We start from the raw sequence: 22,481 nt of genomic DNA on the forward strand, positions 1-22,481 counted from the left end.
TTCGGATTTCGGATTTCTGAGCTTTATCAGCTTCTTTAATTCAGAATGATTTTTTAATCTCGGGCCAGCAGGATTGCCAGACGTCAGATTATGAAAACACAATCAGCCTGCTGTGAAAATTAAAATATTCCAGCTGCTAAGTGTGTCTTTCACTGGGTGATGTGTTCTGTTATGTGTAAAACACGAGGACAGGACAAGTCACATAGAAGTTTCTGGGTCTGTACACCCGCTGTGCCCATTATGAGGCGATCCCACCATCCCTGTGCTGAGTTCCCGGGTCTGTACACCCGCTGTGCCCATTATGAGGGGCTCCCACCATCCCTGTGCTGAGTTCCCGGGTCTGTACACCCACTAATTAAAAAGGGGATGTATTGCAGGGACAAGTCTATAATTTTGCCACTTTATAGATCATTGGTTCGACCTCATCTGGAGTACGCGGTCCAGTTCTGGTCACCAGTACTAAGAAAAGATGTCCTTGAGTTGGAAAAAGTCCAGCGAAGGGCAACCAAACTAATTAGGGGTATGGAGGACCAGAGCTACGAGACGAGGCTACTAAATTTAAACATGTTCACATTAGAGGTGAGGAGATTAAGGGGGGATATGATTTCCATGTACAAAATGTTTAATGGTGGTAGCAACATTAGCGATAAACTGTTTAAAATTAACTCCGTTACAAAAACTAGAGGCCATAACCTAAAATTGGTGGAAAAAAAATTCCAGCACAAGGTGCGAAGGGGGTTCTTCACAGTAAGATCAGTTAGGGTCTGGAACTCACTGCCACAGGCGGTGATTTCAGCAAATAATGTGGAATTGTTCAAGAAACTTTTGGACGATTTCTTAAGGGACCGTAATATACAGGGGTACGGGTACTCCTAGAATGAGATCCTAATAGGTTGGACTTGATGGACTAATGTCTTTATTCAACCTCAAATACTATGTAACTATGTAAGTATCCTAGGCATACTATATAAGCCAGGAGCTGTGTCTATGTGCATAACATTGATCTTGGTCTCTTTCTAGGTAAAGTTGGTCAGTATAGATGCTGCCGAAATCGCTGATGGAAACCCCTCTTTGGTTCTCGGCTTGATCTGGAACATCATCCTCTTCCTGCAGGTAGATCCTGGTTTAGGGTTGGCTGAAGTATGATAATTGATACCATCCCTCCTGATTTTCGTCGCACCTGGCAGTGAATGTAACTTCCTTTCCCCCAGGCAGCAGAATCTGTGATAGGATGGACTGTTTATACCCCTGGCTGCCCCACCTTTGGCCTGAGGGCTCTATGTGAACCTTGGTACCTACAGTGTAGTCCTCGGGCTGCAGCAGTAGAACCGAAGGGGTGCTGTACGGGCTATTCACATAAGCCTGTACAGCTCCCGAACGTGGCCGAGCAGCTCAGTCAACGGCATTCGCTATTCACTCACTGCTGTTCGGCATCTATAAGAATGGGCCGAACAGCAGCGAGTAGCCTGCCGGAGGTTCGGCTCAGCCGATCCAGATGTTGGATCGGCTGAGTCGAACTCCTTCTGCACTTCGAGTCGGCCGAACATGCTGAGCATGTTTGGCCGACCCGAAGCCATGTGAAGCAAGCCGATGTACAGCTGATTTCAGCCGATGTACGGCTGAAATCAGCCGCATCAGCCTGGAGTGAATAGCCGAACAGTGTTCGGCTCACTTCACTTGGGGTCGGTTGTTCACTCGGCTGCCCTTCAGCAGCTTAGTGAATAGACCTGTAAGATGTGTTTATTTCCTGTGATCCTCAGCTCCATCTAGTGGCCCCAATGTGGTATTTTCCTGATTTCCTGTATGAATATACCAAACTTTTGACCAACAATAAGAACATTCCTTTTTGCCCCATTCTCACAAACACTGGTTAATTTGTACAGAACAGTACATGCCGTTTCACTGGACGAATGGCTATGCATCTGGTTTTTATAATTAGACCCCTTAGCGCAATACCTGGGGCAAGCGCACCCCACATAGCCACTGGTTAGCAACCACAGTTATACATTTTAATTAGACCACTGAACTCATTTATTTGCAAAATACGTAGAAGCCGTTAGAGTTCCTTCTAAAGAGAGAATGTGCCCCTTCCTTATTCAGAAATGGACTTTGTGGAACGCGTCGGCCATCTCATCCCATTATCGGTTTGGTGCAGGAACATTCATGACTTCTATATTATCTCCTCTCACAGATTAAAGAACTCACAGGAAACCTGAACAGAATGTCGTCGTCTTCCAGTCTGTCATCCCTGCCTAGCGGGACCGAGTCCGACACGTCTCATCCCGGCACTCTCAGCACAGAGAAAAGTCTGTCCGTTTCAATTAAGGATCAACGGAGGGCAATCAAAGCTTTACTCAGCTGGGTTCAGCAGAGGACAAGAAAGTAAGAACAGGCGTCCCTTTCCGCCTTGGTGTAGCCTCATGTTATAGTGCGATTAGCTGGGAGCTTGAAAGGCATCTACCGGCAACAGAAATGTCCTTTTCTTATAGTGTTATAGTTATTTTCTGTCTGTACCCGGAGTAGGGATGGAAACAACGTTGTTGCATGCTCCCATTGAAGTCTATGGGCCTTAAAGCGCACTATGTTACATCAAGAGAAGCACATGCCCCATTTTGAAAGTCGTATTACATTGCGATGCATCGATGTAAAGGGCCCCTTAGGACATAATATAGACACCATATAGACATCTACATACTGCTTATACATGAACCTTTGAGTGATGAACGGGCACCACATAGACATCTACTGTATGTACTGCTCATATATGATCTTCTGAGTGATGAACGGGCACCACATAGACATCTATGTACTGCTCATATATCATCATCTAAGTGATGAACGGGCACATCTATGATCTTCTGAGTGATGAACGGGCACCACATAGGCATCTATGTACTGCTCATATATCAACATCTATGTACTGCTCATATATCATCATCTATGTACTGCTCATATATCATCATCTAAGTGATGAATGGGCACCACATAGATGTTCATATATGAGCAGTACATAGATGCCTATGTGGTGCCCATTCATCACTCACAAGATCATATATGAGCAGTACATAGATGTGCCTGTTCATCACTTAGATGTTCATATATGAGCAGTACATAGATGCCTATGTGGTGCCCATTCATCACTCACAAGATCATATATGAGCAGTACATAGATGTGCCTGTTCATCACTTAGATGTTCATATATGAGCAGTACATAGATGCCTAAGTGATGAATGGGCACCACATAGACATCTAGGTACTGCTCATTTATGAACTTCTGAGTTTTGAACGGGCAGCCCATAGGCATCTATATGGTGGTTATACATGAATCTATAAGTGATAAACAGGCACCACATAGATATCTATGTACTGCTCATACACAAGCTCATGAATGATGGATGGGCTGCCCATAGACATCTATGCAACAGATTAATCTAAGCACAATATACCGTAGCATTCAGACAACTCAAAGGAAAAGGGTGTTGTAAGCACATTCAGTCATTATTTTGCAGTGAGTGTGACTCCTAGCATTACCCCAACATGTCTTTCTCTCTCTATAAGGTACGGAGTGGCGGTTCAGGATTTTGCTGGTAGTTGGAGAAGTGGACTCGCCTTCTTGGCCGTTATTAAAGCCATAGACTCCAGCCTTGTGGACATCAAGAAAGCACTGGAGAGATCGGCCAGGGAGAATCTTGAAGACGCATTTACTATTGCCCAGCGGAGTCTCAACATCCCGCGGCTTTTAGAACCAGAGGGTAAAAGATTTAAAAAAATGACATTGGAGTATTGAGTAATTTAGGCAAACAAATAACAAGTGCCTATCAAAGTCAACTTATCATTAGAAATATTTTTAATGCCAACTCATGTGAAAATGTCCCCTGCTTCTTTCTCTAGATGGGCAGCACCATCTTTGTTCAGGCTTTAATCAGGGTTACTATTTACTTCCTGGATTGACGTGATGGCTCAAAGATGACACAACCATTGTTCCCTGCACATCTTGGACATGAGCAGGGAACAGCAGTGTAAACCAGTCAGGCTGTACTGCAATGGCTAGTGTTGCCTGTCTATCACTGGGAGTTCGCTGACAGGAGAGGAGCACAACAGAGCAATGATCTTACAAGCATGCTGCCTCTCCTTCATTGTCCATTCAGCAGGGAACTGGAAACTGTTGACCAAGCTTTATAACTGAGCTGCAGTGGAGAAAAAGTGAGGTCAGGGACCTTACTGTGCTGTCTAGTAGGGGTGCCTGGATCACAAGACTGGCTGAAAAGAATTACCAGGGCATCAGTGTTAGCTAACCATACTCTACTACATTGCATGATGTCAATCTAACACTGAAAGTATGCTAGCAGGAGTAGAAAGCAGAGTGAGGCCCTTATCATTGTGCTTCTGCTCCTTCTTTGCCCTGTTAGCAGGCTGGGACTGGTCACCAGGCGGTGCTGCTTAAAGGAGAACTATGAGGTGAGTGCTTTTCACTCACCTCATAGTTCTAGCTGACCTGTGACAATGAGACTGTCACAGGTCGGCTCAGTAGATCGGGAGGTGAGCGAACACATACCGGCGTTCGCTCACCTCTCGATCCTGTCACAGCTCTCTGCCGTGACAGGGGAGGGGCTGGATTCCCCCCTCCCCGCTCCGATCCGCCAGCGCTGACTGGCGGAACGGACAGGGGAGGGGGCGGGTACAGCTGGCTCTGCCTCTAGATAGGCAGAGCCAGCTGTCAGTCACGCAGCTTGGCGGATCTCGACATCGATGTCGGGATCCGCTCCGGCTGCGGCGTCTCAGTATACCGCGAGCTGTAGCTCCCTATATACTGAGCTTAGGGTGACGGGAGGATGCTAGTTTGTGTCCTCCCATTACCCTAAGGAGAACTATGGGGAAAAGCCCTGACCCCATAGTTCTCCTTTAACTGCATGTAGAAAAGTGATGCCTCAAACCTGGCTTTTCCATTTCTTTTGTTACATTCAACATGTCTCACTCTGTATTTCCTCTGGTTGCAGATGTGATGGTGGATTCGCCGGACGAACAATCCATAATGACATACGTCACACAGTTCCTGGAGCATTTTCCAGAGCTTGACCCAGTAAGTTTCATATACACCACTCTTGTTTTTTCCTGCAGAAGTCCCTCGTAGATTTCATGTCAATGAAGAAACTGATGAATACAATGCTGGTTTCTTAACTTCACACTTACGTCTATGTTCTTTACTCGGTAGGATGATTTCACAGATCGCAGTGAAGATGCTCCAGTGGAGATGACATACGTGCATTACAAAGATGGTCCTAGGGAAGAAGAAGGCAAGATCATTACTATACCCAAAAATGAGGAAAATGACTTTACGGTGGAACTTCAGACAAGGCCTCTTACGCCACCAGAGACACATGTCTACACAGAAGTTAATGTTGCAGATGACAGAAATCCAAGTCCCATGAACAGTTTTAGCAAACCACAATGGCTCTCATCAAAAGCTACTCGAGGTTCAGGTCCTGAGACGGCCGGGTTTATGTTTGACAGGTTTTTACGCCGGCCTGAAATGTCTTCATTGAATTCTGGGGTATCCGGGGAAGTCTCTGGTAATGGATTCAAAAAAATCAAAAATACTGAAGGTCCAGTGGAACCAGTTTTGCTTTCTAATGGACCAGGAGAGCTTCACTACAACTTATTTGATGAAGACTCACCCAAACCTACTTCAGGTGGACCCAAAGACCAGGAGCCAAATTATATATTAAGTGATGACTACAACAAATATTGTGACTCTTCTTCATCATTTTCATCCATTTCCGATAGGGAACCCAATGACCTCTTCTATCACTCTGAGGATTTTCAAGGTTCCATAAAGCCATCACCAATGTCTGATGACAGTGGACTAGTGACACCACATGACCAAAATGAGGAAGATGACATCTTCAAGTACATCTCACACCTGCCCAAAGATCATTTAGAAGGTGAACCTTCCAAACAAAGGACTGTCTTCCAAGCATACAAATCCAGCACAGATGATAAGGTTAACTCTAAAAATCGTCTGGATTCCATTGAAGACCATCTGGCAGAGGAAACCAACTCCGTGGAAGACAAGAACTCTGCTAAAGTTTCCATCATCCCTCATGACTTATTTTACTACCCTCATTATAGCGTTCCCATTGCTGATGTCTTGCAGGCCTTTGCCGACACCTGCCCAGATGGTATCAATAGGTCCGATAGGGAGTTTGACGATTCATCCGAAAACCACTCAGAGGGCAGCGACTCATTCAGTGGTGACGACGACTTGGACGGAGAGATGATAGAAAAAGTGACTTCAGTGCCAGAATCCGAAGAATGGGGGTTAGGTTTGAAGGACTTTGTGCAAGATGTGACATGCATAAAGACTGGTTCACCAGCTTGGTCAGTGGGATCCATATTGAATGGATCAGTATCTCAACCAGCCCATGACCTACAGCCCAACAATTCCTCTTTTCACTCTGGATATAATGACAATTCTCAGGTAATGTCTGTAGATGGAGATGAGTGTCACCTTAAAATACTCATTTTGGATGGGCTTGGCCTTTTCAAAGTGTATTTCTAGGCAAATAAAACACAACATAATAAAGTGCAACTGAAGCCAGAGGCTCTCCGAATACCTGAACAGTGACTGCTGATTGGATGCAGTCACTGTTAAGCCAACATGTGCCCTAGCATTCATCTGTACAGATTAATGTTTATGGTGTGAACCGGCTTTTATAGTTTGCATGTAAACAAATATCTGGCTTTTTCAATACATGAGGGTAAGGGTAGCCATACAAGGCTCAAATTTCCTTCTGAATCAGCCAAAATTCAAGCTGTGGTTGGCCCCATTGGCACCACCTGACTTGACAAACTTTGACTAAACAATCAAAGGAACCAGGTGAAAAATGTTTGCCCAACGAGGTGCAACCAGTGTTCAGGTATTCAGACAAACATGACTGCCACTGTCTCTTGAGATTCCTCTCTCCGTGCATGTGACATTATTATTATACAGGATTTATAGAGCGCCAACAGTTTGCGCAGCGCTTTACAATATAAGGAAGACATTACAATACAATACCCCTGTGTCACGATCTGGGACCAGGCTCAGAGTCCAGAAGCAGCAGACAATTCGTAGTATAACAGGCCAGGTTTGGTACACAAGCAGACGGTAGTAGTATAGGAGCAGGCAGAAGCGTAGTCAGCAAACAAGCCAAGGTCAGGAGCCAAAGGTATCGGGTATGTAGCAGAAGACGGTGAGAGTAGTCGGTGAATCAGCAGCCAAAGGTCGGTACACGGGTAGCAGTATAAGTAGACTGTAGCAGAGAGGGAGCAGGAAGCAAGATAATGGCAGGAGCACAATAATCTGGCAAACAGGAAGTGCAGAGGCGTGGCTTAAATAGGAAGTTCAAGGGAGGAGCAAGGAGTTCAGCAGAAACTAGGTTTAACTGAGGATTACACAGGAGATCAGGCAAGGAGCTGTCCAAGGTTCTAAGGTGGCTCAGCAGGTAGAACCACTGCCAGCTACAGCAGAGGTCCTGGGTTCAGATCTGGTTCCTGATATCCTGAGGTCTTACAATCTAATAGGGAGGGAGAAGTGATACATGGGGAGGGAGCTGTGTGGGGATGAATTGTTTGAGAACGTGATGGTTGAGTGGTTAGGTTGAGGTGGGATAGACTTCCCTGAAGAGATGAGTCCATAGGGATTGACATGGCTGGATGAGAGGACTCTCAACGCAGCGCTTTACAATATAAGGAAGACATTACAATACAATACCCCTGTGTCACGATCTGGGACCAGGCTCAGAGTCCAGAAGCAGCAGACAATTCGTAGTATAACAGGCCAGGTTTGGTACACAAGCAGACGGTAGTAGTATAGGAGCAGGCAGAAGCGTAGTCAGCAAACAAGCCAAGGTCAGGAGCCAAAGGTATCGGGTATGTAGCAGAAGACGGTGAGAGTAGTCGGTGAATCAGCAGCCAAAGGTCGGTACACGGGTAGCAGTATAAGTAGACTGTAGCAGAGAGGGAGCAGGAAGCAAGATAATGGCAGGAGCACAATAATCTGGCAAACAGGAAGTGCAGAGGCGTGGCTTAAATAGGAAGTTCAAGGGAGGAGCAAGGAGTTCAGCAGAAACTAGGTTTAACTGAGGATTACACAGGAGATCAGGCAAGGAGCTGTCCAAGGTTCTAAGGTGGCTCAGCAGGTAGAACCACTGCCAGCTACAGCAGAGGTCCTGGGTTCAGATCTGGTTCCTGATATCCTGAGGTCTTACAATCTAATAGGGAGGGAGAAGTGATACATGGGGAGGGAGCTGTGTGGGGATGAATTGTTTGAGAACGTGATGGTTGAGTGGTTAGGTTGAGGTGGGATAGACTTCCCTGAAGAGATGAGTCCATAGGGATTGACATGGCTGGATGAGAGGACTCTCAGTGTATATGGCTAGCATTCATCTTTAAAAGTCATTTATTTAGAACTTCTTGAAGATAACATGGCTTTTCTGATCTCAGGTAACTGAACACACTGAAGATCCTGATGATGATGTTGATGAATCTATAACAAGCGGAGAGAGAGTCGTCAGTAGGAAGTCAAACCTGGAGTTCCATCTCATTGAAGATCATCCATGCAAACTTGCTGCAGAAGTAGAGGCCAGTCCTAAGGATCCGTGGCTTTCAAGGTAACATTTGTGGACACGCAAAAAGTACAACTATTAAACCCTCATTGCAATATTTAATTTTCCCTTTAGGTCCACGAAGCATTAATATTAAATGAGAACTATGGGGTTAAGGCTTTTCCCCATAGTTCTTCTTAGGGTAACGGGAGGACACAAACTAGCGTCCTACCGTCACCCTAAGCTCGGTATATAGGGAGCTACAGCTCATTGTATACTGAGATGCCGCAGTATAGCGCGAGCTACTGTTCGCGGTATACTGAGACGCCGCAGCTGAAGCGGATCGCGACAATTATGCCGGGATCTGCCCAACTGCGTGAGTGACAGCTGGCTCTGCCTATCTAGAGGCAGAGCCAGCTGCACCCGCCCATTTTTTTTTTTCTAAAATGGTCCCAAAACGCTCACTTTATCAATTTTTATTAAGCTACTCACTCAATCCTTCTTAGCTCCACTTCCCAAACTTTTGGTTGGGAAACGTGCAATCTTTAAATGAATGAATGGTCCTGCTGCCTCAAATTTAGGGACTACATGTCCCATGATCCTTTGCGCTTTTTAGATTAAGCACATGCATGTCTATCTGTCAGTCAAAGCCCTTAAAAGAGGAAGGTTTCGATGCTACTTAGTAAGGGGAGCGGCTTGGGATGCCGGATTCTGCTCCCTGTGCGCATGAAGCTTCGGCATGACAGTATGCAGTCTTGGCACGTAAGGGTGGCAGTCTTGGCACCCTGGGGCTCCACAGGGATCCTGCAAGACAATGTAGTCACCCCATAGATGGCAATGCAGGAAACAGAAAATTGCATGCCAGCAGAGTCGCCTATCATATGCACGGTGAATTCAGCTGATCCATATGGTAATGTTTTGGTAAGGCTTTTGTGAGCCATCTACAGGAGAAAGACAGATTCGTGATGAGGCAGATAATCAGGAGTTGAGCAATGTCTACTGTATAGATTTTATTTATTGTTTTCAATTTTTCACAGAGCCATTCAGAATGACGCGCACACCCACAACAGAAAAGAGCATGAGTTCAACAAAGTTATCGTAAGTCAGCTCAGTTTTTATTTTATTTTTACAAAAACCACGGCCGCGGCCTTTTGCCCCGGTTGGGTATATCGGTCTCTATATAAGGCCATGGGCTATATTTGCACGTATTGAGGCTGAAGGCAGCACATTGTTGGAGGATGTCAAAGAAATCTTGTGCTAAAAGTGTGCAGGCAACCATCGCTCACTTCCCCTTCTTCCCCTTCTAAAGGACAAAAATTACATTTTAAATGGGGAAGAATTTTTAAAAAGGGAAATTTGGACTGGCCTCCACCTGCTTGAATAAGACAATAGGGCATGTACTGTGCATACAAGGTTGAGTGCAAGCTCCTGGGCTACGCAACTGACTGAGGCTGGAGCCTGTGCTACCGGAGATTCTATCTATGGGTAGCCTGAAAAATGAATACCAGGCATTTATATATCTCCAACTAAGAATCAGCTCATGTTCAGACCAAACCTGAGCTCATCCGGAAATGGAAGCCACATGGGCCTCCTACCCAATCATCTGCAGGCATTCCCCGATCCACGGCTGACCATAAACAAATGCTGGGGGTGCTTGTTGTGACATCATTTACCTAATATGGCCATAAAAGGTAAACGACCTTTACATAATATAGCCATATAAGGTCAATTACATCACTGCACCCCGCCCCTTTGCTTGAGTCAAGCTGTGGATGGGGAATTCCCTGCCCACAGCTGATTAGGCAGCAAACAAGGAGCTTCCTTCCATGTTCCGGGGAGCTAGTGCCAACAATTTACACAGCGCTTTACATACTGTACATGCACGTCGGCCCCTGCCCTCCAGGAGCTTACAATCTCAGTTCCCTATATCTCATATCAGGCCGAATTTAGAGAGGAGCCAATTACCCTGGCAGCATGTCTTGTGGTTCTTGGAGGAAACCTACCCAAGCACAGGGAAAACATGCAAACTACTTGCAGGTAGTGTCATGGCTGGGATTTGAGCCAAGTACCCCAATGCTGCAGGACGGGAATGCTAACCACTGAGCCACTGTACTTAGTGGCACTTAAACTTAACATTGAGATGCAGAAACGTCAAGTTCATAACAGAATTATGTTTTGGTGTATTTTACATATCTACTTGATACAAAGGGGTTCATTTATAAAAGTTCCTACAGGAATTTCCTATACTCGTCAGGGCCATCTAGGGGCGCTAGTGCTGTGCTAACGGTAACTGCCCAGCTATACGCCAGGCAGAACTATTATAAATGAATCCCGAGGTATTGTGTGGCCACAAAAAGTTGAGGAAGGAAAAGAGGCCACGGAGGAGAAAATGTGATGCCGAGTCCTGAAAGGTGGAAGAAAAAAGGCCGTGGCACAGGCTAAAATCCAATTCAGTATTTGCGACTCATCCCATTCCTTGTCATTTTAAACCTGGTTGTCACCTTTAATTCCTTTAATAACCAATAACATTTTCATGCTTATTTGACAGAATGTTAGAACTTTGAGGGAGGAAAACACAGAAGGTGATAAAGACCAAAATTCAGGACCAAGGTGAGTTTCGTTCTTCATAGGAGATGGTTGAACATGGAGCTTAAAGTGTAGCCAAAAGTTTTGGGTTTTCTTTTTGGTTAGAGCTACACTGCTAAGACAGATCAAGCGAATGCTTCTCACTGCACAGAGGGGGCACACAGTAGGCATTTGGGGTCAGGAAGTGCACTGAGGTCACTACATGACACAGGATGCTCTGGGGTACACTTGGGGTCATGGCGCGCACTGGAGTCACTAGATGACACAGGTTGCTCTGGGGTACACTTGGAGTCACTAGATGACACAGGTTGCTCTGGGGTACACTTGGAGTCACTAGATGACACAGGTTGCTGTGGGGTACACTTGGGGTCATGGAGCAGACTGGAGTCACTAGATAATACAGGATGCTCTGGGGTACACTTGGGGTCATGGAGCGGACTGGAGTCACTAGATGACACAGGTTGCTCTGGGGTGCACTTGGAGTCACTAGATGACACAGGTTGCTGTGGGGTACACTTGGAGTCATTAGATAACACAGGATGCTCTGGGGTACACTTGGGGTCATGGCGCGCACTGGAGTCACTAGATGACGCAGGTTGCTCTGGGGTGCACTTGGAGTCATTAGATAACACAGGATGCTCTGGGGTACACTTGGGGTCATGGAGCGCACTGGAGTCACTAGGTGACACAGAATTCTCTGGGAAGCACTTGGGGTCACTAGATGACACAAAATGCTCACAGGTGCACCCAGGTCACTAGATTACACAGCTTGCTCTGGGGTCATGGAATGCACTGCCGTCCCTAGATGACACAGGATGTTCTGGGGTGCACTTAGGTCACAGGGGCACCGAGGTCAGCTTGCCTTGGGGTGCACTTGGGTCATGGGATGCACTGGAGTCACTGGATGACACAGGATGCTCTGGGGAACGCTTGGAGTCACTGGATGACACAGGATGGTCCGTGTCTGTTCTTGGGTCACAGGGTGCACTGAGGTCACTGGATGACACTGAATACTATAGGGTTCATTTAGGTCACGAGGCGCACTGAGGTCACTAGATTACACAGCTTGCTCTGGGGTGCACTTGGGTTACAGGGTGCACTGGAGTCACGAGGCATGAGGATACAGGTAAGGTGCCTGTATGAGCTTGGCTTAAAGCATAGTGACGCTTTGCTTGACTGCTGAACCATGTGTACCTTCGCAATTTGAGCTGGAGCCATCAGGAGAACTGTTTCCTGATTGGTCGTGGTGCTGATTAGAAGAGCCATCTGCTGATTGGCTACCAGATTCTGGGTGAGCAGAGAGGAGACCTGCATTCATAGGCATCCTAAGGGCAACTGAAAGAGCATTCATGGTAGACTGACTGCTGCTGATTATTGCAAGACATTGGCTTGTTGTCAGCCTGCAACAGGAAGTGCTGTTACTGGCAGCATCTCAAAGAAACTGCAACAGGTGCACAAACATTGATTTGCGAAAGGGAACTGCGTGCAGTGAGGCATGAAGCCAAACATACAAAAAACTGATTTGGGGTTTACTTACACTTTAAATTGGAGGAAACCCAGTAAACACATATGAACATTCCATGTAGACGGTATCTTCGGGGGATCTGAGCCCTGAACCATTCTGTATAATACACATATTACTGCTCCACTAAGCTACAGCTCCCCTTCACAGTGCTAATTTCTGACCTAATATACTTATTATATAAACATCATTAACCGATATCCCTGGGCAGCATGAAACGACAGAGAATGTTATATATATATATAGGTCTCTTCATTGACTCACTGGCTCCCCCTGGAGCTCTGTCAGGGCACAACAAACGTGGAGAAAAAAACATGATAACATAAACACCATATTTGTATCTATTGTATATTTACCTACAAAGTGATTCTGCCGGTGATATTTGTAAATAGACGTGCAAATATAACAATGAACCACCAAGGAGTGATTTTAAAGAGAGACAAAAAATGAAATTAATTGCTGGACTGGATTCATTAAAATTAGAGTTAAATCTCAAAAATGCATTCAAGCAGTGGCGTCACAAGGGGAGTGCGGGGGGTGCGGCCCGCACCTGGGTGTCACCATTGCAGTGTTGACACCAAAATGACTGACAGTCACCCCCCTCTAAAAAGTCGGGCACTTGGTCATGGACTGAGAGCCTGACAGTGTCAGGAGATAGGAGGGGACCTGGCGGCATACCTCATCCCGCCGGGTGAACGTCCCCTTCTCTCTCTGCCAGCATCCGTCAGCAAGATGGCCGCCGGCAGGCATCAATTAGATGGTCGCGCATGCGGGGTGACGTCATCACGCATGAGCGAGGTGACGTCACATGACTACACGGCGGGGTGTCACCCGGCCTCGGGACGCCACTGATCAGAGCTATGCACTGGGCGGAACATATAGAAATCAGACCCTAAATGTGTTAGGGCTACTGAACACTTCCCCCTGTCCTCCTCTCCATAATAGGGAAGAGTTCTGTAATACACAGATGTAGTACAGAGATAACTCTGCAGGGTTGATATCACTGCAGAGTGCACAGGGAGTAACAAACTTGCTTCATTTCTAGCAGGATCAGCAAGACATTTTTTGCACTTTCGCACGGATGTAACAAACCGTTTTCATTGTTATATTTAAAGGAGAACTGTGGGGTCAGGGCTTTTCCCCATAGTTCTCTGAAGGAATGACGTCATCACGCATGAGCGAGGTGACGTCACATGTGATGACTACACGGCGGGGTGTCACAGAGCCGTGACAGGATCAAGAAGTGAGCGAACGCCGGTATGTGTTCGCTCACTTCCCGATCTACTGAGCCGACCTGTGACAGTTTCATTGTCACAGGTCGGCTAGAACTATGAGGGGAGTGAGAAGCACTTGCCTCAGAGTTCTCCTTCAAGGATCCAAAAGACGCAAATAAAAGCAATTTGGGATTTTAGAATTGTTGGGTTTACATGCAATACAAATTATATTCTTATTGTACGCTATGTATAGCGTCACTTTCCTTTTGTGTGACTTTTTATATCCTTTTTCTTTTTTTCCTCCTTTGCAGTAAAAGTGAACGTGGCGACACGCGCCGAGGGTCCCCGAGCTCCGGACCTTTGACGCCTGCTAAAGATCTGAGGAAGATGTATTACATCGGGATCCTGCTCTGGTTCATTTGCTACTGCGCCTTCATCCTCCCAGAGTTGGACATGAGCAAAGTGGAATTCTTAGTGAGAGACGATTAAAGACGGGGTCCCCGGGGTGGGGGGCCCACAAATCGCCAATGGTTTTTCCTCTCGCCATGTCTCCTACAGCAATAATTTTAACCTGCTAGCGTCCTGCGTCGCGGCACATGACTAATGAGACACAATGAGCAGAATAATCTCATTTGGTGCCTTTGTGCAAAACTAGCGTGCTACTGCCGTCCTTTCACCCTTGAAACATAAACCGCAAGCTGGTTTGTGACAAATCATAATTTGGTACGCCGTTCGGATACAAATGTAAATGTTTGAGGAAACTCAGCAGAACTCGATCTATAAGGCGTAAGAACAATATATTCGTAGGCACTTTCTGTCTCATAACGCCATAGAAGTATAACCAGTTATAAGCCGCCTTTAGCCTACAGTGGCGGGTAACAGCGAATAATAAGCTGCTTTGTAACGTTACAAGAAATCTCCCTCTCTGTGCAGGCGTGGCAACAGTTACGTTACAGATTGTGAATGTTTTGCATAAATGTAACGCTTTTGTTTTGGGTTTATTAGTCCTGTTAGATACAAAGTTTTTACTTAAAGGGGTCTATTTGTAAATAATTCACAGAGCCATTGGCCCTGCGAACATCCGTTGTGTGCAAATGGATGCACAAAAAGAATGTTCTTGCATAATATTGAATATACTTATATATTGAATGTATTTTGAATGCCATCTTGTAAAACCACATTATGGCCACTAGATAGAGATGAGGAGCATATCCATTATTTCCTATGCTCCTCAGCTCCATCTGGTGGCCATAATGCGGTATGACAAGGTGACATTTGAAATTGCATTCAACATAAAGAAAATATACTAAAAACTAGAGATGCACCGATACTTTACAGATACCGGTGCCGATACTAGGGCATTTTCATGAGAACTACCAGGGTGGCAGCTGGGACCGGGCTCTGGCGTTCCAACACTGTCCTGACATCATTAGTCTGTATTGTTTTAGAAAAACTGTCACATGACAATAAACAAAAATGTATCAGTACTCATACTTGCAAATATAGTATCGGTGCATTCCTTATATATATTTATAAAAACAAAATTATACAATAAAACAGAGATGTACAAATCCCAGGAGCTCCGTGTGCTCCTTACACATGACAGCCGCCCCCTAACTTTTGTATGTTTCTCTAGTGTAGTCCTGGAGCTGGAAAAGTATCTGCACTTGTACGGAGTACGGTACTTGGTATGGGTGCATCCCTACTAAAAACATTCATTTTGTGCATCCCTTCACACAGAACGAACATTCACAGAGATTATCAGGGTCAATGGCTCTGTGAATTGTTTATAAATAGACCCGAAGTATCTCTAGTCAAAAGTCAAAAATGTTATTTTTCATTTTGAATAGAGTGGTGAGGGATTAGAACCCCTGTCACATTTTTTTCTGCTTTCTGTGTCTCCATTAGGGGGATATAAATAATCTCGATTTGTCCTTAGGATAGTTGTCGCCGGGACTGAAAGTGAAGGGGAAACCAGCATTTTGAGTTGCCTCCGGAACAATATAGAGGGGAAATCTTCTGACGGGGACACAAGTTTAAACAACAACGGTCTATGAGGGCTTTCCCCTTCACTTTGGAGAGATTTTTCTCTCACTTCCTCTTGTGCCTACAGAACAGGAAGTGAAGGGAAATCTCCCCGTTGGGGCACAGCTGGAAACACAAAACCTGACAGTTTTGTCTACCGCTCCCTACTGCACCCAAAATGAAAAGTTTTCGGCTTTGGTTATACTTTAAATATTTGCACTTGTTCAATGTGTTCCTTGAACCTTGTTAGTCTTCCTGACTTTGCACAATTTTGCAGAGGGACCAAACGATGACAATGCCCAGGCCAGCGACCAAACCCGCACCGGAAATGTGTGTGTGTATGTTTCATGTTTTATATGCCAAAAAAATAACAGAACATTCAGCACAGCCAGTACGGTGACCTTACTCTTCCTTCTACTGCAGGAAGGAATTGCAAGTTGGTCACTGACCCGCCCGTAGCTTGATTGTTGACAGTGTTAGAGCGACAGCACTGTGCAATGTAGTAGATGCGTGTTGGTTCATAGTGCTCCCCCTCCCTCTCTTAATCTCAGCAATGTGTTCATTATAATAAGCTAATATAAAGACAGACCTAGGTACCTAGACTAGCTGTCCCTAAAAATGCAAAAAGGAATATACAGCGATCTTTTATTATCTGCTTGGTTCCCAGCTTTAATGTCCTTACCACTAAATCACAAAGTAACGCTTTAAGACATGAAAGAGTGTAGGTGGGAGGCGCCTAAGGGTAGTAGGTGGGAGGCGCTGAAGAGTGTAGGTGGGAGGTGCTGAAGAGTGTAGGTGGGAGGTGCTGAAGAGTGTAGGTGGGAGGCGCCGAAGAGTGTAGGTGGGAGGTGCCAAAACTCAACTTGATAAGGTCCAAACTGAAGAGTACACTGACCCTCAAGGGGACCTCCGATGAACACTGGAAGGTGGAGGGAAACAAGAGCGCCACACCAAATGTTTAGGTGTGCAAAAGTTTTTAATTCCGAAATAGAGGCCCAAAAACTGATACCGGGGAACGGGGTGTTATGATATTCCTTCTTCATCAGGGATTACACTGCTGGTAATTCAATTGGATATTAATTCATAGAAGGTTAATTCATTTCAGGAATCAACTGACTCCTTTATCCCCATAGCATGCTTCAGCATCTGGTTGTGTAGTGTTGAATGGACCTTTTATTAACCCATACGGGTGTAATGCTTGCCCCTGTACCAGAGGTCAGTGACTATAGTCAGCGAGTGTTGCATTAGTGGCACCCATTCCCTTAAAGCAAGTCGGTTTACTGGTACTTGGTTGCCCACAGGGCTTAAAACACAATGATGGAGCCTCTGGTCAAGTGGTACGAGGGATGGAGTGAGGATAAAGAAAAGAGTAGCTGTGGCCTTCTGCACAACTGGTGAATAGCCAGTAGCGGCTCCAGAATGTGGTGGTTAGGCAGCAGACCATGTGAATAATCCAGGGTCAGGCAGAAGTCAGGGCCGGCAGCAGGCAGTAAGTATAATCCAGGTATGAGCCAAAGGTCAGGACAGGCAACAGACAATAAGCATAATCCAGGGACAGTCTGAGTTTAGGGCTAGGTGGTAGATGAGAGTAATCCAGGGACAAGCTGAGGTTAGGGCTAGGTGGTAGATGAGAGTAATCCAGGGACAAGCTGAGGTTAGGGCTAGGTGGTAGATGAGAGTAATCCAGGGACAAGCTGAGGATAGGGCTAGGTGGTAGATGAGAGTAATCTAGGGACAGGCTGAGGTTAGGGCTAGGTGGTAGATGAGAGTAATCCAGGGACAAGCTGAGGCTAGGGCTGGGTGGTAGATGAGAGTAATCCAGGGACAAGCTCAGGTTAGGGCTAGGTGGTAGATGAGAGTACTCCAGGGACAGGCTGAGGTAAGGGCTAGGTGGTAGATTAGAGTAATCCAGGGACAAGCTGAGGTAAGGGCTAGGTGGTAGATGAGAGTAATCCAGGGACAAGCTGAGGTTAGGACTAGGTGGTAGATGAGAGTAATCCAGGGACAAGCTCAGGTTAGGGCTAGGTGGTAGATGAGAGTACTCCAGGGACAGGCTGAGGTAAGGGCTAGGTGGTAGATTAGAGTAATCCAGGGACAAGCTGAGGTAAGGGCTAGGTGGTAGATGAGAGTAATCCAGGGACAGGCTGAGGTTAGGGCTAGGTGGTAGATGAGAGTAATCCAGGGACAAGCTCAGGTTAGGGCTAGGTGGTAGATGAGAGTAATACAGGGACAGGCTGAGGTTAGGGCTAGGTGGTAGATGAGAGTAATCCAGGGACAAGCTGAGTTTAGGGCTAGGTGGTAGATGAGAGTAATACAGGGACAAGCTGAGGTTAGGGCTAGGTGGTAGATGAGAGTAACCCAGGGACAAGCTGAGTTTAGGGCTAGGTGGTAGATGAGAGTAATACAGGGACAGGCTGAGGTTAGGACTAGGTGGGCGATGAGAGTAATCCAGGGACAGGCTGAGGTTAGGGCTAGGTGGTAGATGAGAGTAATCCAGGGACAGGCTCAGGTTAGGGCTAGGTGGTAGATGAGAGTAATCCAGGGACAGGCTGAGGTTAGGACTAGGTGGTAGATGAGAGTAATCCAGGGACAGGCTGAGGTTAGGACTAGGTGGGCGATGAGAGTAATCCAGGGACAGGCTGAGGTTAGGGCTAGGTGGTAGATGAGAGTAATCCAGGGACAAGCTCAGGTTAGGGCTAGGTGGGCGATGAGAGTAATCCAGGCACAAGCTCAGGTTAGGGCTAGGTGGGCGATGAGAGTAATCCAGGGACAAGCTCAGGTTAGGGCTAGGTCCACTAGGGCGGGACCACTAATTGACATGTATTGGGTTTGAGCCATTGAAGCAAAGTTCCCTTGTAAGCATCTCACACATTACAGCAGTGCGTATCATTTCTACTGACTTTTATCATTTTGACGTCCTTAGTACTTCGCTGAGGGAAAGTAGCCGGGATGTCGTACCAAAATGGGCGTGACGTCTTTGTATACCATATAGTAAAATATCATCTAAAGAGATCAATCTATCTGATAGGGAATGTGCACAGCGCTTATCGTCTATTTTTTTTATGGAAAGTTTTAAATAGATCATCTATACTAGAATATATTGATAGTAACCAGAGAATTTATTTATTGATCACCACAACAAACGTTTCTATGGCAGCACAAGCTGACCGCTGTGTGGCAACATGCAGCAAGGGAACAGAAAGGATATAATATGTGTTACAATATAACAGACATGATAAGGATATGGGAGTATGGTACAGTCACCGGTGCGTCAGCATTGCAATTCTAATTACAGCTCCCCACAAAGGAAGACTCTTCATACGCACCTCTCCGGTGGTGGTGGTGCAAGTCTTCGCTTTGTTCTGTTGAAGAGCTACGGTTTAATCTTCAGCATGCAACACATTTACAGGGCTATTCACAAAAGGGTGAAGAGTTTGGAGAAGGCAGGAGAAGTGAACAATCTAGGACAACATAGCCGATTTGGAAACATTCATTAGATTGTTCACTTCTCCGGCCTTCTCCAAACTCTTCACCATCTTGTGAATAGCCCTGATAATGTCTGCCTCCCCCACTGCATGCTGTGGTTCCTCTTGCTGGCCTTTACATCATTACAGGGCACAGTAGGGACCAACGGAGGGAACTACAACGCAAAGTGGGAGACCGGGCACCTGATGATTCTTTCATAGGAGTTCTCCACATGTGCTGATAGAGAATCCACAGAACTCAGAATTCTTCAAGAAGCTATGCAGACCTAGGAACCTAAATGCAACGATCGCCCTCTTAGATCAGGGATAGGCAACCTTGGCACTCCAGCTGTGGTGAATATAAAAAATCCCATCATGCCTCTGGGAGTCATGTCTGGGGCTGTCACTTTCTTGCAATGCTTCATGGGTCTTGCAATTCTACAATAGCTGGAGTGCCAAGGTTGCCTGTTCTAGACCATATGGCCAAACATTTGTGGACATGTGACCATCAATGCTACTATGTGAACATCCCTCTAAATGCTTAAATTCAGCTGTTTCCATTGAAGGGTTCTGGTAGAAAGAACATCTTAGGCTATTGTGCGCGTCCAACCTTGTGATTATGGTTTTGTGAAGGTCTTTTTCTGTTCTACCATTACAGTCCCCTGTGTACAAAGCCAGCTCCAAAAAGACATGGTGTGACCAGTTTGGTGAAGAACCTCCTCTGTTCCACCATGACTGACCTGGGTATACAAAGCCAGCTCTATAAAGAAATGGCTTGATCAGTTTGGTGAAGGTCCTTTTCTGTTCCACCATGACTGTCCCCTGTGTACAAAGCCAGCTCCATAAAGACATGGTGTGACCAGTTTGGTGAAGAACCTCTTCTGTTGCACCATGACTGTCCCAGGTGCACAAAGCCATCTCCATAAAGAAATGGTTTGATCAGTTTGGTGAAGGTCCGTTTCTTTTCCACCATGACTGTCCCGGGTGTACAAAGCCAGCACCATACCCATCATACTCAAGTGTCCTGCACAGAACCCTGACCTCAACCCTACTGAACACCTTTGTGATGAAATGGAATGCTGGTTGTGAGCCGGGTCTTCTCCAACACCAGTTCCTGACCTCACAAATGCTCTTTATGCTGAATGGGTGCACATTTCCACAGATACTCCCCAAAATCTGGTGGAAAGCCTTCCCAGAAGGGTGGAGGCTGTTGTGGCCACATATGGGGCCAACTCCATATTATTGGCCATGGTTTCGGAATGAGACGCCCAACAAGCTCGTATAGGTGTGATGGTCAGGTGCCCACAAACTCTTGGCCATATAGTGTAGAAACGTAGGTTGCATGCATCTATTTCCTATGCTGCACTGTGTTCCATTGGCTCCAACACCTTCAGTCGTCAAAAGAGCTGCATCTATTTTTAAAATAATGATCTTTATGTGCTAGAGACGCCACGCGCTGGAATTATTGTATATAAAAGTCTATTCTATAATAAAGAGCTGTGTAAATTTCACATGTTGTATGAAGACTGGCAGGACCGCAGAAGAGTGGCGAACATGTTTTAAAGATGTGCTTAAAGAGGACCTGTCATACACAGTAATGGAGTCAGCCATCTTGCAAGTGAGACAATTTTTAGGAGACAGTGAGTTTGATAAGAACAAATGATATCAGCCGGGTATCTTGCTGATTGGTAACGGCCTTCACTTCCAGTGAGGTGGTTGTCTACATAACGGGGTCTAGTTATAAACAATTCGCAGAGCCTTTTGCCATGTGAACGTTTGTGCAGTGCAAATAGAGGCAAAAATGAACATTTTCAGTATATTATCTTTTCAGGTCAATTGTAATGTAATACCACATTGTGGCCACTGGATGGGGCTGAGGAGCATAGGAAATAAATGTTTATTTCTTACACTCCTCAGCTCCACTTAGTGGCCATAATGCAGTATTACATTGCATTCGACCTGAAAAATAATATACAAAGAACATTCATTTTTGCCTCTATTCGCACAGAACGAACATTCGCAGATTAGTATGGTGAATTGCACTGCAAATTGTTCATAAACAGACCCCCCTATGTGTGCAGGGAGCAGGTCCCCTATAGAAGAGTTCAATGTATGTGTGTGATAAAGACGTTATTTATTGTTAGGGTTGATGAAACGTGTACAGCCATATTTTTCTACTACGCAGAAAGGTTGCTAATGCTTTTTTTTTTTTTCCGTAAAAATGTTTCAATGTTTTTCTATTGAAAGGCTGGCAGAATCAGATAAGCCACACGGAGGGATGTACCGAACCCACTGGCATTGTTGGTAGTTAGTCATACATTTAAATGTTCAGTTCAATGTACCGCAACATCAGAACTGATATGTTAACTCAACGACTCGAAGTATACAACAGGGGGGGGGCGATGTTCTCTTTTGTAGATGCAGTATCGACGTGTGACCACGAGGTGGCACTGTATGAATTTGAATGGCACTCCCAATCCACCTCCCGGCACATTATTAATCTCATCTTGGGGCTTGCAGTGCTGGCTACAATACTCACCCGATTTCCGGCGCTGTCATCCAGTGTTCTTCCTTTTCCGGGTTGAATGATGCGCATCACTTGTGTGTACAAAGCCCCTGTTAGAAATCTAAACCCCTCACTGCCAGTTGGTTCCTACAGCTGATGAGCCAAATGTGCCTAAGTTTGGTTTGCTTGGTTGTTCGACGAACGCAGACAGAAATCCAGGTTTGGCGAATATCCAAGCATATTGAACAGGGGGACACCTGTGCCCTCGCAAACAATGATGCTGTGTGGCCTGCACATCATTGGTTGCTAGGACACTAGCGGCTGGGTTGCACAGTGCCATTGGTTGCTAGGATGCAGGTGGGCGCACCATAACAACTAATGACAGTGTGGGGCAGCCTGTGTCCTACTGTGACACTGTGTGGTCCAGCCGCTAGCATCCTAGCAACTGGTGAGGATGTGTGGGTTGCATTGGTTGCTAGGATGCACCATAACAACTAATGAGAATGTGGGGCCACCTGTTTCCTAGCAACCAAAGACGCTGTGCAGGTCAGTCGCTAGCAACTGGTGATGATGTGTGG

The 22,481-nt window shown here is 45.9% G+C and overlaps 1 protein-coding gene across 1 annotated transcript in view; it reads left to right on the plus strand.

Moving 5' to 3' along the window:
- Positions 1-14,583, plus strand: part of CLMN (calmin) — a 32,518-nt gene extending 17,935 nt beyond the window's left edge. Inside the window, exons 5-13 of the mRNA XM_018559387.1 lie at positions 1,021-1,113; positions 2,192-2,382; positions 3,560-3,753; positions 4,999-5,081; positions 5,214-6,479; positions 8,486-8,652; positions 9,624-9,684; positions 11,135-11,196; positions 14,220-14,583. Of these exons, the coding sequence (XP_018414889.1) occupies positions 1,021-1,113; positions 2,192-2,382; positions 3,560-3,753; positions 4,999-5,081; positions 5,214-6,479; positions 8,486-8,652; positions 9,624-9,684; positions 11,135-11,196; positions 14,220-14,397 (2,295 nt within the window). The 3' untranslated portion in view covers positions 14,398-14,583. The remainder of the gene's footprint in view (positions 1-1,020; positions 1,114-2,191; positions 2,383-3,559; positions 3,754-4,998; positions 5,082-5,213; positions 6,480-8,485; positions 8,653-9,623; positions 9,685-11,134; positions 11,197-14,219) is intronic.
- The last annotated feature ends 7,898 nt before the right edge of the window (positions 14,584-22,481 follow it).

Source organism: Nanorana parkeri, unplaced genomic scaffold, assembly GCF_000935625.1.
Source record: "Nanorana parkeri isolate BGI_ZX_2015 unplaced genomic scaffold, ASM93562v1 scaffold392, whole genome shotgun sequence".
Taxonomy (NCBI): domain Eukaryota; kingdom Metazoa; phylum Chordata; class Amphibia; order Anura; family Dicroglossidae; genus Nanorana; species Nanorana parkeri.